The sequence below is a fragment of the Lygodium microphyllum genome, chromosome 8 (genome assembly GCF_053477565.2).
Source record: "Lygodium microphyllum isolate KBCC chromosome 8, Lygodium_microphyllum_v1.1.10, whole genome shotgun sequence".
Lineage (NCBI taxonomy): Eukaryota > Viridiplantae > Streptophyta > Polypodiopsida > Schizaeales > Lygodiaceae > Lygodium > Lygodium microphyllum.
This window is the reverse complement of record NC_141142.1, coordinates 90,281,835-90,300,105: the sequence shown is the minus strand read 5'-3', so window position 1 is coordinate 90,300,105 and position 18,271 is coordinate 90,281,835. Positions and strand designations below refer to the sequence as shown.

The 18,271-nt window shown below is 36.7% G+C and overlaps 1 protein-coding gene across 4 annotated transcripts; it reads right to left on the bottom strand.

The window, feature by feature from the left end:
* Positions 1 to 6,135: 6,135 nt before the first annotated feature.
* LOC148032583 (putative methylesterase 11, chloroplastic) lies at positions 6,136 to 17,618 on the bottom strand. Of its 4 annotated transcripts, none has more exons than XM_087683224.1 (7): positions 14,710 to 17,618; positions 13,371 to 13,622; positions 13,111 to 13,254; positions 12,558 to 12,689; positions 10,494 to 11,476; positions 10,209 to 10,337; positions 6,136 to 10,126 (listed from the first exon to the last, which is right to left on the bottom strand). In XM_087683224.1, the coding sequence occupies exons 1-5, from the start codon at positions 14,782 to 14,784 to the stop codon at positions 11,198 to 11,200; spliced, it is 882 nt and encodes a 293-aa protein (XP_087539350.1). In that variant the 5' UTR covers positions 14,785 to 17,618; the 3' UTR covers positions 6,136 to 10,126; positions 10,209 to 10,337; positions 10,494 to 11,197. The 4 variants fall into 4 exon arrangements, with proteins under 4 accessions (XP_087539350.1, XP_087539351.1, XP_087539347.1 ...); XM_087683225.1 differs by having other exon boundaries at positions 10,209 to 10,330; XM_087683221.1 differs by having other exon boundaries at positions 6,136 to 10,337.
* Positions 17,619 to 18,271: the final 653 nt, after the last annotated feature.

The window sequence follows — 18,271 nt, the reverse complement described above, 5'->3', positions numbered from 1 at the left end:
CTTATCTTGTTGCTACAGATGTCGACAAGTCTTCATCATTCATGGAAAAGGAATAGTGCAATTGAGGAACCCTTGTTTGCTTCAAATAGTTGGTTGGCCACTTGTGAGTCTTCCATTCACCTTTTTCAACTTCTTGATCCTCCTCCCTTTGAGGTTTCTTTGAGATCCTCTATCTCACTAATACCTAAGGCACCCTTGAAGCTTCTCTTCACCTTCCCAAAGACAAGCCTCTCATCCCTAGTCATGTTTCTACAATTTTCATCCTACACTATTGAATAGATCTAGTGAATTCCCAATGTGAAGAAAAAGACCATCCTACACCAAGCCATCCATTATGGCAATAACAATTGAAACATACCTCCAAGTTTAGTACTTGTGTATTTGACTTTACCAAACATAGAGCTACCCTTCATTGAAGTTCACATATCTTATATAAGCCTTTGTAACAATGTTTGCAACACTTGAAGACTCCACTAGTATAGTGTTATTTTAAGCTACATTCCTAATCTTTCATTATATTCCATGGCAATTCATGCAAAATCTAACTCACTTAATTGTGTGATGTACTAAAGAGCACATTCAAAAACACCAACATGGTCTAAGAAATGCTTTAGTAAGACACAAAGAACAACATAAAAACCTCTTCACTCTTTATATAAAGTGCTCCTAAAAGGTACCAACATACTTCAACTGGACAATCCAAATGTGGCATCACGACCCTAAAACATCTTTCCTAATAAGTGAAATAAGAAAAAACCCTAAAAATAATTTTTTTCTTTCCTATTCAACTATTCTTCTTATTTTCTTTTCAATGCTGAACAAACCACCTTCTTTGAGTAATGTAGTAGCATGTGTAACATGGAGGCTTACAATCATTAGCCATATTAGATCATCCAAAACTGTGCCATGTTTTAAATATGTACAGTCATAGATTTCACTAAAGTTTTCCGTCTGCTAAATATGCTCACTATCAATTTAAACATATGCAAACTAGCTAATCCTTTACTCCACTTTTTGAGATGACCAAGAACATTAAAAATATTACACACTGGCCTCCACCCATAGAGAGTCTCTCTCTTCCTCTTCTAAAAGGCCTTCGGCATAGCCATCAATGAGGAGTAGGTGAGTTGCTGTAGTGTGCTGTCCAAAACAACCAAAAAAATAGCACAAATTTGTTTATCCCTTCTTCTACTCCTGTGCATCCACGTGGCCTCAATCGTAGTGGTTGGAGGCTCCAGAGGGTGCCTAGGGAGGCCCACAACAAGCCTCAATTGCCCAAATGCAAGAGGGAGCAAGATCCAAGCTCCAAGGGTATGAGCTATGGCTGCCCTGTTTGATTGCAACCTGAGAACTAAAGGAAAACACTAAAAGAACACTTCAATACCTCTATAGCAATGCCCTAAGGGTGCCTCAATAGGCTGGGAAGGTGCTCAGGAAGCTGAGGAGTGACAGGAGGTCGGGAAGGTCGGCTATGGTTTCTGGGAAGGAGACCCAATGTTGTAGGTATTTGAATGGAAGCTAAGAATGCCACAAACCAAGCTCGAGAAGTTGGGAAGCCTCGCTTTGATACTAGTTGAAAGGTGAGAAGGATGGAAGCTTGCTTGGAAGTGAGCTATGGCGGAGAGCAAGAGCAAGAAGAGAGAGAAACAAATGGAAACTCCAACAACCACAATGTGTGGCCGGGCCTTCCTTTATTCAAACTGTCACTAAAGGAATAAAGAACAAGTGACTGTGACAGGCGCCCACCACCTGCAGTGTGCAGTGGCGGGTAGTGTTAGTGTAGTAATCCACGGGCAACTAGGCAGAGGCACCTTTACCCCTAGCACTCACGTATGTTTCTGACCATTATAAAAAATACAATGCTTTACCTCTACATCAAGTTCCTTGTAACATTCAAGCAAACAAGTGAAATATTTTATCAGGGATATCTATTGTGTGAAGAAAACATGGAGGTTCTTGACACTGTGCACATGAAGAGCAAGTTAGTAAAGCATGCTTTATTCCATGAAATTCCCACCTTGATTCAAGAAACAAGGAATGAATTCTAGTGCACTAGTACACAAATTGGCTTCTTATTGTGTTGCTTGATTCCAAGTTGCCTTTAGTCATATATGCAAAAATGACATAGAATATTCTTGTCTTTCCTTATACTAGAACATATTGATGATGTCATAGTAGCTTATCGACTATACTTAAGCCTAGCAACAACTCATATAAGTTGCATAGTTTGGTAATTATTCAATACTTACAAAAGTACCAACATTCACTCAAAGCTCATGCATTATCATCAATAATGCACAATGCATTCTTAAAAAATTTGTATTAAATAATGTTCAACATATAGCAAACCCTAAAGAATAAAGATGACCATTAAAAACACTTTAAACCATGTGGAGATGTTCTTTATGCCTTCAAGTGACGTATCTAAGTAGATGTAGCCGGCCCAATTACCATCATCCATACTCAACATGATGTTGTATCATTCAATCTTTGTTTTTCAAAGCCCCTTATGTCAAGAATTGAATGATGGGGGGGACTTGCTTGAGTTGCTACATCAAACACACACCATACACACCAGAGAAAGCTCACTCAAGAACACAATAAGAGAGATGGAGGCCAAAACATTTTATTACTTTTTAAATTTCTTCTTTTACACACAATACAATGTACAAAGTAGTATATATAAGATACAATAGAAAGAAAAGTGGCCTACTAAGTTAAACAGTACATAACTGACTATACTAATTGATTGGTACTATAACTATGCTAGCTATGTAAATAGGCACAACAAAGTAAATATAACAAGTAGTACATCATTGGCCATGTGAGTATAATAATGATCACCAATGTTGTAAATGTAGATATGTAGACCCATCTAACGAGCCAATCCATCATTAATGTCTGCACATGTTGAGCTTGCTATCTCAACACTCCCCCTCAAGCTCAATTGTATCTTTGCAACTCGAAGTAAGCTTCAAAAGATTTATGTTTCTTTGCACCCAATGCCTTTGTAAGAATGTCAATTATTTGATCATGTGTGTTGACATATACAAATTCAATCTCTCCTACAAGTATCTTCTCTCTCACAAAGTGGTAATAGAACTTGATGTGTTTTATCCTAGCATGGAACACTAGGTTTTTAGCTAACTGTATGCTACTCATGTTGTCACAATGAATGACAACTGGATCATCTCCCTATACATCCAAATCACCTAATAACTTTTGCAACCATACCACCTCACATGCTGCCATAGAAACACATTTGTACTCAATCTCCTCTATACTCGATAAAGCAATTGTAGGTTGCTTTTTGTTGCTCCACATAATTGCTGCACTACTAAGGAAAAACATGAATCCGTTGGTATATCTTTTGTTAGATATGCTACTGGCCCAATTTGCATATGTGTATCCAAACACTTGTATATCCTTACTTGCTTCATAAAAAAGCTCATAATGCAAAGTAGACTTTGCATACCTCAATATGCATCTAATTGCATTAAAGTGAGGCTTCCTGGGCATCTGTATAAACTTACTAATAAGGCCAATAGTATAGCTCAAGTCTAACCTTGTGATAGTCATGTAAATCCAACTTCTTACTATCCTTTTGAGCATAGTAGGGTCTTTTATCTCATCCCCAACATCAGCACTCAACTTCACATTTTGCTCCAATGCCACTAAAGAGGCTTGCATGCTGTCATACTATACTTGGACAACATATCCAAGCCATATTGCCTTTGGGAAAGCCATATACAATCATCATATCTGATCACCCCAATACTAAGAAAGTACCTCAGTTCACCTAGATCCTTCATCTCAAACTTTGTCTTCAAGAAGTCCTTAACTTTAGTAGTTCCACTATCACTATCTCCTATAATAATCAAGTTATCTACATAGATAACTATGATGACCAAACCTGCATCTCTCTTTCTCACATAAAGTGAGTGATCAGTATCAGAAATATAAAAGCCAATGTTGACAAGATATTCTTTGATCTTCCTTAGACCATGCTCTAGATGCTTGCTTCAACCCATAGATCCTACCTTCCTTAACCCACATACATATATGGGATGCTCTAAATCCTCATAACCACTTGGCTACTCCATATGTACCTCTCCTTGTAATTCACCATGCAAGAAGGCATTCTTGACACCCATTTACTCCAAACTCCAATCTTTGGCTATTGCAAAAGCAATCACATATCTAACAATTGTCATTCTAGCAACTAGACTAAATGTCTCTTGACAATCAATGCTATATATTTAAGCATAGCCTTTTGCAACTATCCTAGCCTTATACTTGCTAACAGATTCATCTACATTATGCTTGATTTTGTAAACCCACTTATAGTCAATGGCTTTCTTGTCCTTAGGTAATGGTACTGTATCCTAAGTCTTATTAGCTTCTAATGCAGCCATCTTCTCATCCATTGTTGCATCCCAATGAGTATGACCACCAACATTCTCAAAACAAGTAGGTTCAACATCCTCAATCACCTTTACCATATAAGCATAATGATGAGTTGCATAACCTTCAAAACCAAATCTTTGAACAGGGTATCTAACCCTGCTAGACCTGCATACCATTGGGCCACTCATCAGAGCCTTTATATTATCATATACTCTCTGTACACCTCTTATTTTGATTGAAGGAATAATAGGCTCATTATCCCAACTCTTTGAGCCATTGGAATCTCCATCAAATCTCGAATGACTAGTAGATGCATCATTACCATCTGACACTTTCTTCTTTCCTTTGTCTTTACTTGCAACACTTGTAGACGCACATGAAGATGTGGGGCTACTTCTTAGTCTCCCAAACCAAGGGCTAGTTGTAGATATAGTACCAAATGATGTTTCTAGTCCACTAAGCCTTCATGATTCTTGCTTTTCTTAGTACACATGACTATCATGATCTTGATCATCATTCAACACATCACCACTAGACAAACCAACAACTTCTCATCTCATTTAAAAAAACATCCTTGCACACTTTGAGCTAATCTGTGACAAGGTTATAACAATAATACCATTTCTGATCTAAAGAGTATCGAATAAAGATACATATTTGTAGCCTTTGGGTTAAGCTTCTTTTATAGCTCATCTAGTACATGAACATATATAATATAGCCAAAAACTTTCAAGTGTGGCACATCGGATTTTTTACATGTAAAGCATTTCTTGATGGTCATCTCATGAGCTACAGTTGTGAGAGTTATGTTCATAATATGTACAGTAGTATGAATAGCTTCAAACTATTTTGGTTTGAATAGCTTCAAACCAGAACTATTTTGGCATATTCTTTTCAACCATGAATGCACCTGCAACTTTTGCAATATGTCTATTTTTCATTTCTATAATCCATTTCACTATGGGATATACTTGAAATTAAATTATCTCTCTATCCCATGAGACCTCACAAAGTCACTAAACTCATTAGAGAGGTACTCTCTCCCTCCATCTGATCTCAAGTATTTAACTTTCAGCTTAATTCTGTTTCAATAGCAGCCTTGAAAGTTTTAAAGTGCTCATCACTCTTTTCCTTTATGAAATATACCCACAACTTCCTTAAACAAACATCAATTAATGTAACAAAATATTTGCTAACACCAAGAGATATGTTATGTTTAGGCCTCCAGAAATTTGTATGCAGAACATCCAGTATATTCCTACTCGCATATCTATCATGCAAAAAAGGTTGTCTTGTCTAATTACCAAATTGACATGCTTCACATACTTTATGAAATTCTGCAACTCTAAAAGCAAGCAACCCTGTAACCAACCTTTGAGGACTGCATTAATTTCAGCCTTTGTACATTTGCATATTCAATATGTTCATGTCATGTTTCAATGTTTGCAACCACTCTTTTTTCTTTAGCATACATAGCAATATTCATAGTAGAAATTCTAGTATCTAAAGTAAACATGTAGTCAAATCTACTTTCTTTTGCAACCAACTTACACTAATCCTTAAAGTCTTCTGCAAAATAACATTTTTCACTAAATCAAACCTACAATCCTTGCTCTATCACTTGGCCAATAGACACTAAATTCTTTATGATTAATTACACATGTAATACATTTGATAGACTCTTTGTCTAGCCATCATGTAAAGGATAAGGAAACCTTTCCAATGTGTGAAATTAGGTTGCATGAATCACCATCCATCCGTATATAACATGAATGCTCATTTTTTTCGTCATTCTATCATGAAGATTATGCATAGTTTTTTGCTACAATTTACTACCATGGATATTATTCTTCTTTTCTTGCTACAATTTACCACTGTGGATATTATTTTTCTCAACATAACAATGGACTGTAATATGACTTATTTTGCCAAAATAATGACAAACAATACTAGAATTTCCAAAATCTCTATTCTGCCATCCACCTCTTTTCCTAGAGCTTCCCCTATCTCTAAAGTTTTCATGACCTCGTGAAACGTGAGTTTCACTAAATTGCTTATTTAACATATTTTACTTGTTATTATTAGCACGTCCCATACCACGGTCTTTTGAAAAGGATCTATCACGTTCCCTTCTTGAACTTGAGTAAAAATATTGGACATGTTCACCACTTTCTTTAGATGATTCACCCTATGTATTAAACTCTTCAGTAATCATGAGAGAAAGCAACTCATCAAAATCTGAAAATGGCTTACATACATGTATAAAAGTGATAAATGATATCCATGCCTTCTCATTATATTAAGGCTACCTAAAGCAGATGAAACTAAATCATCATCATTAGGCATTGCATCAATCAATGCCAAAGCACCTGTAATGCTTCTCACCTTCAAAATATACTTGTTGACATGTATTTTTCCTTTCTTCAAGGTATTCAACTCTTATATGAGTTGAATTTTTCGTGTGTTTATATGTGCTATAAACATATTCTTAAAATTTTTTCAAGCTACATGTGAAGTTTCTACATTTTTTATATACCCCAGCATACTATTATCTATGAGTATAGATAGCCAATACATCACATTTTTGTCCTCTGCATTTCGTTCTTTCCATGCCTTTAGTTCATCTGCAATCACAAGGTTACTTAGCTTTTGCTCCTTTTCTTCGCTTGAAACGAACTTATAAAGGCCTTTTCCAATAAGGAATTTCATGATGGGTAGTTGTTTTTGTCCAAATTCTCAATGATGGGATTTTCACTACTCTCTACCATTATCAAAAAAATGATACAAAACAATAAGTTTTTTGCACCCTTTCACAACACATGTATAGCAATACACCAAGCAATCTTTATCACTTGATAATTGCTCAACAGTACATGTAATCTCCAACCTATTTGCATATAAATTTATGTTTACTTCCCAGCAAACACCTCAAAACTTATAGATTTAAAATCTATAACATGTGCATCCACTTTTGACCATCACAGTTGAAATTGTAGTATGCCTTGAAACTATTGTCCATAATCTTGGATGTCTAAAACGAGACCCAAAATAGCCTCAGATACCTAAAAAAGCAATGAAAAAGTCTTGAGAGATAATCTACAAAATATATAGTGCTCTACTTGCACACCAAATCTCACAACAATATGAGATTTTCACTCTGCTCTGCTTTCAATGGCTCCACATGTACTATCCAAGAGAAAGAGTAGAGGAATCGAAGACCTTCTTACCCATTGCTTGCTTGCTTGAATCCTTACTTCTTCTCCTTCACTTTAGTCTTCAAAACTAGCCTCTCTCAATGGCATCACTCTAATTCTGTGTTAAGAATCTTGTGGTGGGGGGACTTGCTTGAGCTGCTATACCAAATACACTCATATACACTAGAGGAAGCTCATTCAAGAATACAAGAAGAGAGATTGAGACCAAAACGTTTTCTTGCTAGTATTTTTCTTCTTCTTTCATACACAATACAATGTACACAAAGCGTAGATAAGATATAATATAAAAGAAAGTGGCCTACTAAGTCAAATAATAATTGACTATACTAATCAATTGGCACTCTAACTACTATAAGTAGATGCAACAAAGTAAACATAACGAGGAATAAGTTAGTGGCCATGTGAGAATCATAATCACTACCGATGTGCTAAGGATAGATGTGCAAACCCATCTACCTAGATGATCTAGCTTGTCATCTCAATACCTTAGTAATCTTAGTCATTATGTGGCCACTTCTCCTGCACGAGGAGATAAAACATGTCTTAGGGATATCAAATCTAGTCCAATGCAAGACAACTCAAACTATCTTTGTGATATGGATAAGGCATGGGAAAATTGTGGGATTGTTGAAGCATAATCATATAAGCATGTATGAAGTGATCACAGGCTTACACCATAGCTTGCACATAGTGTGGAGGGGTAGTTGCAGCCTTACACATACGAGGAGCTATCTACTATCTTGGGGAGCATGATGATGCATGATGCATGATGCATTATGCATAACTAGCAAATGCATCTAGCACAAATTGCCTCCCAGTCAAACTTGAGAACTTCCGTGTGCTCCATCATAACACACAAAGGGAGTAAAAATCATACTTGACATGACTTTCATCACGTCCATATAGGTTAAGTTTAAGGCCTAGATATAATAGCCATGCTAGAACGCAACCAGGTATATCACCATGTATGGATGGATACATACATGTTGTATAGCCATGACAAATAGATTATGCAAGCATGTAGAGAATGCAAGATATATGATGTGGAACCATGTTTATGCCCTCAATGCATCATAGATATTATTATGGGACATCACAGTTAGGTAGGGAATGTAGTGGCGGAGAGACCTCTAGAAAAAGGTGGAAGGACTAGTCCACAATTCTCAGCATCATTGACTAATATCTTAGAAATATGTACATGTATAGAAGTTTCTTTGATTTCTGGCTTATGAATGATAGACAAAGGGGACAAAAATCATACTCAACCTAGCACATGCGACCATATAGTTCAAATTTAAGGCTTGGATATAGTAGCTATGCTAGAAATTTGTCAAGTATATCATTGTGTATGGGTGATACCTACATGTTGTATGGCCATGGTCAAATAGATAATGCCAACAGAGGCCACATCTTTCCCAAGTGAAAGTGTGCCACGTAAAACCAATATTAGATTGTAGCTTAAAAGTAGTTAATTGCAATCATACTCAATTAGGATTTGCACAACAAGCTTAGTATCAAAACATGTATGTTGTGCATTAGTATAGAGGGAGCACTAAAGATACTTAGGACAACACAACTAGAGGTAGACCATCATATCTCCGTGGAGTTGCCAGGAGGCAACTATCAAAGACCTGGTTTAAGCCTATCAAGCTTTTAACATCTACTATATAAACAACTTTGCAAGAAAAAATAATATCATAATAGTAGTAGGTATCATCATCAAGGACGAGTACAATCCTTGGCATTACAAATGATATGTACCACTCATCTAGCATAACTACATCCTAGACCAACAGTCATTTGAGAGGCCATAAAGAAATAGATGGCCATGCTTTTTTTGTGTATCATGTGTACTTTCACATATATATACATAATTGTATGCACATAGATCCACATCAACACTATGTAAATATCATCGTTATGGGCTTAGATTCATATGTGCATGTGAGGTGTTTTAGATATGTAGATTTGCAAAAGAAACATTCTGGTTATACTATACATTTTACATTTACCAAGTGTTAAATGAAAATGATATCCTAGTCGAGGACATTAATTTACTAGTTGTAACTAGAAAAATCATGAGTTCCTAGCTAGCTAAAAAGACTATATAGTTTTTGCTAGTTAGAGGATAGTAATTTTCTAGTTAGAATTAGTGAAGTACAAAAGTTTCTAGCAATCTCAATATTCTTACTAGTTATACAAGAAGTTACTAGATAATAATGCTCTAAATGTCTAGGTGATAACTAGAAAAAAAAACTTAAAGTTTTCTAGTTAGAAGAAACTCATGACACTAAAATTTCCTAGTTATAAGTGGGAAATTTTACATTCTTATTAGTTCATGTGTTTACATTCTTACTAATTACAATATGGATTTGATATAGGAAGTGGGCTACAGTTGTGTATCATGGGATAATTCAAGACCAAAATTTACGGGAATCGAAAGGAAGTCGAAGAAAATGAGAGAACGAGACAGATGCCACCTTCGCTGATACCACCCCTAATGCCTACACACAGAAATAGAATATGAGAGAGAGAGAGAGAGAGAGAGAGAGAGAGAGAGAGGGGGACAGCCAAACACAGAGTCACCTGGATGTCGGCACTTGCTTGCGAGGCCAAATACCTGTCAGCTTGCAAGTCTTACCGCTCGCCAGCTATGATCACCCCTCCATCAGCCACCATCAGAGTTCTCTTCCCCCACTCGTACATGCCTGTTCGCTATATCGTAATCATCACCATTGATCATGAAGGGTGTGCAGAGAGAGAGAGAGAGAGAGAGAGAGAGAGAGAGAGAGAGATAAAGACAGAGATTAGACTATTATATTCATTGATTTGCTAACAACTTATTTGCCAGGAGGCATCAACGTCGCTCACCTGGGATGAATATCTTGCCGCGATGAATCAATGCTTAACTCAGATGATCTTACACATGCTCGTGCAATGCAGTCTGTAGCCTCCTGCTTTGATAAAGCTCATAATCCAAATGGTCTCACGCCTGCTGGCGCAATAATATAGTCTATAGTAGTCTCCTGATCTGACAAGGCTTCGCAATATTGGATGCATCTAGCCAATACATCGAGAGAGAGAGAGAGAGAGAGAGAGCTGCGTGTAGAGGTGTGGAAGGGTACAGAGAGAGGGAGAGAGACTTGCAGACTCGAGAAAAAGACAACATTTACCATGTCAGGGCATGTGGAGCAGCTACCCCAAAACCTCATTTACAGAAGTGATGCTGAAACGTGTAGTTATTGCAAATCGGAGCTTCATACATATCCCCCTACTTCACTCACACTTCCAAGTTCCATATGTCTTTTGAAATTGATAACATGGCTCACAGCCCATCATTGCTTGCAAATCCTTACATCAAGATGGTTCATTCCACTTTTCATAGACGTACGTAAATGCTTTGATCAAATCGTCATCAAGTCACAAGTGAGTGTTATGCTCACCTTTATGCTTAATATTAGCATGCCTCTTTTATCTCTTCCAAGATATATAGTAATGTATACACTTAGAAAGCATAACTATTATCAGGGATCTCCGGCACATTAGACCTTATATCTTGGATGTTTGTACTGCTATTAAGAGGTTTGGTTTCTAGCTATGGAAATAAGAATAGTTGAGAGAGCTTCCGGATAAGAAAAAAAAGATGAATGGTCACTACCTTGGATAGTGAACACTTGATCTGGAGGATTATTTTGCACTATCTGTGCCTGTAGAGATGGTACAATTGCACGGTCCATGGTTGTCTTTATGTAGTATCGCTTGATACTCCCATATCCAGTTTGAGTCAATGTGAGGTTTTGTAACGTTGGTCCAAAAGGTGTGGGATTCAATAATAATAATGCAAGATTAATATCCTGAAAAGAACACCAACAATTTCTGTAGTTATTGGGATCAATTGGTTCTTCTTCACAAGTTTACCATGTGTTTGTCAATATAAAAACCTAGTTTGATTCTTCTTTATAAATTATAAATGTCCACACTTTTCACAAGTTTATTAGAGATTATGCCTTGTACACCCTAAACTTAAATTTGCTTAAATAAGATAAAAAATGGTTGACAAGTGCTCACTGAGGCATTTTTACATAGAACTAAGATTCAATCTCAAGAATATATTCGTTAAATTAAGATTGTTCTATACAGTTTGATTGTTCCTCTAAAAGATCTCTATTAGCTTTAGATAAAAGGACTAAGCATACAAATTTGTGGTTTAAATCAAAATATCTTTCCTCCTACTCCTCTATGTACATTTGTAGTTTTGCAACTATTGAACTCTTAACTTTTCGTTCCTCTTTGACTCTTTTGAGACATGTACGGCCATCTATGAGAGTGAGCAAAAGTTTATGCCTTTTGCTAATAAATGCTAATTTTTGACATGTGATATGCACATGGATGGATGCATGTCATGGACACATTCACACATGACCATTCAGATTACATTGATGAACAAAATCACTTGGTGTTATATCATAGAGCACATGTATAAAAATAATACTAGGGTATTCTCATGCCCTTTTAATATGTATTTCCTACTCAATTTTTCTTAAATTTGTTGTCGTTTGGCCACATTGGTCCATGATGTTGAAATTTATGATTCTAAGCACTCTAAATCTACACAACCTACCTATGCTAGTTTTCATATAGGCTAAATAATGACTAAATATAATGGTGTATCTACACAAAAATTAGACCCTGGTAGTTATTAGAGAGAAGGGAAGACATGCAAAACTTGATGCACAAAACATAGACCTTGGTAGTTATTAAAGAGAAGGAAAGACATGCAAAAGTTGCTTTATATTTTTGTGTAATATAGCTTGCAAAAGGAGAGGTTTGTGACAAATTATTGAACTTGAGTTAGATCTACTTCAAAACCAATTGATTAACCATGTTATACATACACTAAGGTTCTAGCTTAAGCATGAATATATGAGGATTTACCTCAATCGGACTTTTGTTAAAAAAATAATATGGTGCTTTTGTAAGGTTTAGAGAGAATGATGTAGGTGTTGATGAAGAACCATTTGCATAATCCAAAAGGAAAACTCCAGCTAGGATCAACGCTTGTGAAGCCTATACAATTCGTGATGTTTCAAGACAAACATCCACACAACATGAGATAAAATAATGATGATGAAACATGATACAACAACTCCACTCAATTCAAAGTATTACCATGACAATTTCCATCACAAGAATTAGGGCCATGACCATATCTACAACCATGGTAATCATGTTTGTAGTTCCATATTTTATTTTGTTTACAATATAGATTAGCATTTCATTCGACATAGTCATACCATCATAGCATGCTTATATTATTTGCAACTTAAGCACATGTAGATTTTGTCACCATGACCCTTGCTAAGATAGGTATGATATTGTTGATATGTGAAATGATTACCATAAGAAACTAAACACAAAATCACTTATTAAACTAAACTAAAAACTTATGTCTCATGCCTAGGTAGGACATATGTCTCATGTTTAGAACCTGTGAATCTTGCATAGGTAAAAGGCTTCCACCATTGGATGGCATATACGCAGATAGGAATATTGCTTTTTCTATTTTACTTGGAAAGCGCTCCATTGCATACGAGATGGGAACCCCTCCAAAGCTATGTCCAACAAGTACAACCTAATATAGTCATGATTAGGAAAGTATTTAAAAGTGGGTGGTTCTAACATACTTGAAAGGGAAAATAAGGGATGTAGCAAATGAAAGTGCCTAGAGAGTTGACAACGAAATCAAACCTTCTCATCAACACGTGTGATATTTCTTTCTAAAAAGTCTGTCAAAGGCTTTGCATATTGAGCTATAGAAGTGACTTGGTCGGCCATCACTTTGTTGATGCCATTTGATGTGAGATCTAAAGCAGTCACATTGTTTCCCTGGCTTTTCAAAAGAGTTATGACTTTATACCAGCACCATGCGCCAAAACTTGCACCATGGATGAGCACAAAATGGTTGCCCGTTCCTCCCTTTTGAGTTGCACCACCTTCTACCTGATTATTAATCACAACATTGGGTTAGAAAAGCTGAGCGCATGCTATAAGTGGGGACAATGGAATGTACTTTTGTAATGTTCTTGTTTTTTTTTTTGCATGAAAACTACTATTAATATTGGAGTTGTGAAGATGAGCTACTCATAATCAACAATCGACATTTGACCATGCTAAATGATTGCGAAGTGTAAAGTGTTTGCTCTGGTTCAATTTAAGATGGTAGTGATGATTATATAATGTGGTAGGAACCAATAAGGCAATGCACATAGTTTACCAAACTTAAGTGCATCATGTTTAGTAATTAAGAACATTTCTCCCATGCATGTTTCTTAAGTTTCTAGTAATTGTATCTATGTAACCTAGATTTTATGTTGTAGTAATTAGTAACTTTGTGCAGGTAAGAGCAAAAGTGAAAATTGATTTTAGAAGCTCAATCTATTATGCCCGTTTCTATAGAAAAGATAGGATACACACACTCGAGTGCTCACAAGATACCCTAGGATGCCTCCCCTCAAAGTATATAGCTACGATATTAGGGCCGAGGGGTGGGCAAGGGCCATGTTGGCATTACTCCTAGGTACTGTAGATAGGATAGCTTGCAAGCCAAATGATCTTAGCAAGGAAGTGCATGGTGAAGTGGGCGATTGCTAATTGGACTTGCATGAGCAAAGCATGCGAGCAAATGTATCACAAGTAAGGCACCTAGCAAGTCTTGAATCCCCTAAGAGCTAAGAGTCATGAGCACAAAAGAGCTAAGGGTCATGAGCACAAGTTTCACCGGTCAAATACTGTTATATACTGATGTGTTTGTTGCGATTACAAAAGGTTGGATGAGAAAATTAGACCTAACGAGGAAACGATGTGTAGAGCTACGACAGTAGTGGAATTACCGGACAGAGGCAGTTTGGAGACTTGGGGTAGCCTTGTTATATATACTATAATAAATGGAGTCATAGACTGACGAGTAAGGCGGTCATCATCATCATCATCCACCAAACAAACGCAGCAATCAACGATAACAACGATATCAATCAGGACAGCAAGGACGATAAGCACGAGATCAGTCGCAGTCGTTTCATAAACTCACAAAGGCGACGTTGGCGAGGATGCTGACGGAGAGCACAGCCGAGATCATCAGGAGGCGGCACCATCCATACTCCATCCTTCCTGTCGGGGATCGATCGAAGATCTATGAACAGAAATTGTCACAAAAGATATGCATCACGTATGTGTATCACCATGTGATTCCCATCGCTGGTCTCACAGTTTTATATTCGGCCCAATACATCGTGTGTGTTTGTAACACCATCGCAAGTCAATATCGCGTGGCTTTCCAACGTAAACTCTCTCATACAAGTCAATATTCAATACAACTTCGTGTGACTTTCCAACATAAAGTTATTAGATAGTTGGGTTTTTCACAAATGTCGTGTGTTTGTCTCTCTCTCTCTCTCTTTCCGAAATTCCCACAAAATTTCTCCTGAATTCTCACCTTGTTGAAACACTTCACTTTGATGAGTTACAAAGGGGGGGCTTTTCCACATCTGCACTTATATGTGCCATCCTCAGTGAAAGCTATGTTCTAACATAAGGAGTGCTATGGTTCTTCTGACTGCTACTCGATTGATCATTTAAGATGCATGGCTTTAAGCATGGTGCCTTATCACATAGCATGCTTTTGATCCCACTAGATAAGAGCTTGACCTTATAATACAACCCAAAGATTAGCTAGAGCATTACCATGGATAGAGATAATAAAAGAAAAAAAAAACGATGAGATAAGTGCTAGTGCCCAATGCCTATATTCCCCCATTGTAAAAGCAAGTTTTTGTTACAAGTTCAAGAATAAGAAGTATGATTTAAAAACGGATGAAGCAAATATGCAAGCATTTTATAAGGAAAATGCTGTCTATATGTAAGAGCATTAAATAAACAAGACCTCCACATGTAAATGTCATGTGAAATGTAAAGAAAAGGTGCTTGCAAACAACCACCTAATTGTTGATACCTTTTGCACATGAGCTATTTAGGCAAGTTGAGATAGTTTAACTCTAAGTTAAAATCAAATGCATTGTTTTCAAATTTGGTGCACATGGAGCAAGTACAAAGTTATCTATGTTTAAAATTAACAATGGAGTATTAGATGTCATCTCCCTATGCCACAAGTCCTTATTAAACTATGAACTATGACATGGTCTAACTGCAAATAGTGTTGCCACAGTTACCCTTTGAGCCCATAGTACTTCATGTGTGAACCCTTTGAATGAGTGAAAAGCAAAATGCTTACAACGGCCCGATTGAATGATTGGTTGTTTGTAAAGCTGACATCTTGTCTGTAGGTAGATAACCGTATATTCAGAAATTTAGAACAAAGGACTCATAGTATCTTTTTAAACCCATTCAATAAAACCTAGCTTGAAATATTCATGTAAGTCTATACTAACATTGGTGTAAGTCTATTAATAGACACTAACTCTTTATTAGCCTTGATGACTTTGGTTGCATATGTTGAAACATTGTGTGTCGTATTTCTTATGGCTGGTGGCACATGGAGGCTTGGTAGTGGGAAGCTGGCTTGCCCAGATGCAGAAGGAGGGAGTTTGTAAGCGTTGCACATAGCAGTCTATGAAAACCCCAAAGCACTGCCTTTAGTCCTGTGAGGCGGCACAGCTCGTGTGGAGAGGAGTATGCCGCATCCTTCGCTGCATAGCACCCAACTTGAATATATCTCTTGGGAAGCTTTCTGCTGGCAGGCGGTCAAAAACACACACCTAGGAAGCCTCTAGAGCTACCCTCAACTTTGGTGGAGAAGCAACTCATAGTGTTAGATCGATTCCTTTAGAATGCACCATTAAGTTGTGCGATGTTTGCATGGAGATTGAGAAGATGGAACAAACTGGCATTATGGCGAGATGGCATGCATGCGCATAAAGAGAAAGAGAAGGAGGGGGGATTTGGGCAATCCATTGATCAATCATACACACACACACATATGTATGCATGCATGCATGCATGCATGTATGTATGTTTTTTGTTTGTTTGTAAATATTTGTGTATGTGTGCTCTAATGAAGCCACACACACATATATATGTTATCTTTATCACTCATCTCATGGTTACATGCAGCCCAATACATTCATGTGTGCATCTCCAACATAAACACAAGCCATATTTGATACAATATCACACAAGCTTCCAGCATGTAATAAGCATACATGTGTTTTCTTAACCCCGTTTGTTGGCAACCAATGGAAGTGTGCTAGCTTTTCAAAAAAAATTCATGTGTTTCTGTCTCTATTTTTGACAATCCCACGAATTGTCTATTGAATGCTTGCCTAGTTGAGACAGTTCACTTTGATAAAGTAGGCTTGCTTTTCCTCAATCCAAAAAAATTGGGCCATTCATAGTAAAATCTTCAAATCTATCACAAGAAAGGCTATAGTTTTGGTAACTTCTACTCAAATGATAATTTAGGACGCATGGCTTTTAGCATGGTGCCTTACCACAAAGCATGCATTTGATCCCAAAGTGTTTTAGTACACAATAAGACCCAAAGAGTGAATATTGTTTTACCATGGATCGAGAAAGGAAAATAAAGGCTAGTTAAGGAAATGTCGGCTATATTTGTTCCTGATGGAAAAATAAGTTTTTGTTATGAGTTTATGTATAAGTACTATGACTAACTAAAATGATCTTAAATATGTGCGAGAGAACTACAAGAAGAAAAAATGGTGTCTACATGTAATAGCATTAAATGGATAAGAACTCTACATGTGAATGTAGCAAATCAAAAACAAAAGTACTTGCCACCACCCGATTGAATAATTGAATAGAAAAATGTTTCCAAGCACCCAATTGAATGTTTCGTTACTTGTAATAACGTCTTTGTACAAATGCCACATTAAATCCAATCTGGTACTTGTTACTAGTTTTTACAAAAAACCATCTCTATAGAGTTATGTGTAAAGTCATCTTTGTAGTGATGTTGTACTCAATACCATTTTTTACTTGGTACCGCATTATATGAAAAAGGCTTGGAATATTGGTTTAAAACACCAATGACCACTATCTTATTACCATTCATGACTTTGACTACATATGTCATGTCATTGTGAGAAAGGACAAAAAACACTTTATTGTATGAAATACGTGTTACTAACAAACACTTCCTACCAAACACCAAACAACACTATCTTTATTAGCCATGATGACTTTGGCGATATATGTCATGTCATTGTGAGAAAGGACAAAAAAAAGCTTTATTGTATGAAAGATGTGTTATTAACAAACAATGCCTACCAAACATTGGATTGTTTCTATTTGCACCATGTCTATTCTTTGGTTATGAATAAATCAATATCTAGTTCCTATGCGAGTGACATGTGATGTCAATTGTTCTAACGCACATTTGAGAAGGTAGTTCATGTATCGATTGTCCACTCAAACATTTATACTTTTTGATAGAAGTCACCAATCCAAAGAGACATCACTTGATAGAAAACATTAGAGACATTAACATCATATTCGCATGATGCTTAAGGTAAAGCACTAGTAGCAATCGGGGTGGGAGTGGTGTTCACTTAAAGTTAAGCACCACCATTAGTCATTGTAGATGTGGTTATGTGGACAATCATGGTTGAGTCATGGTG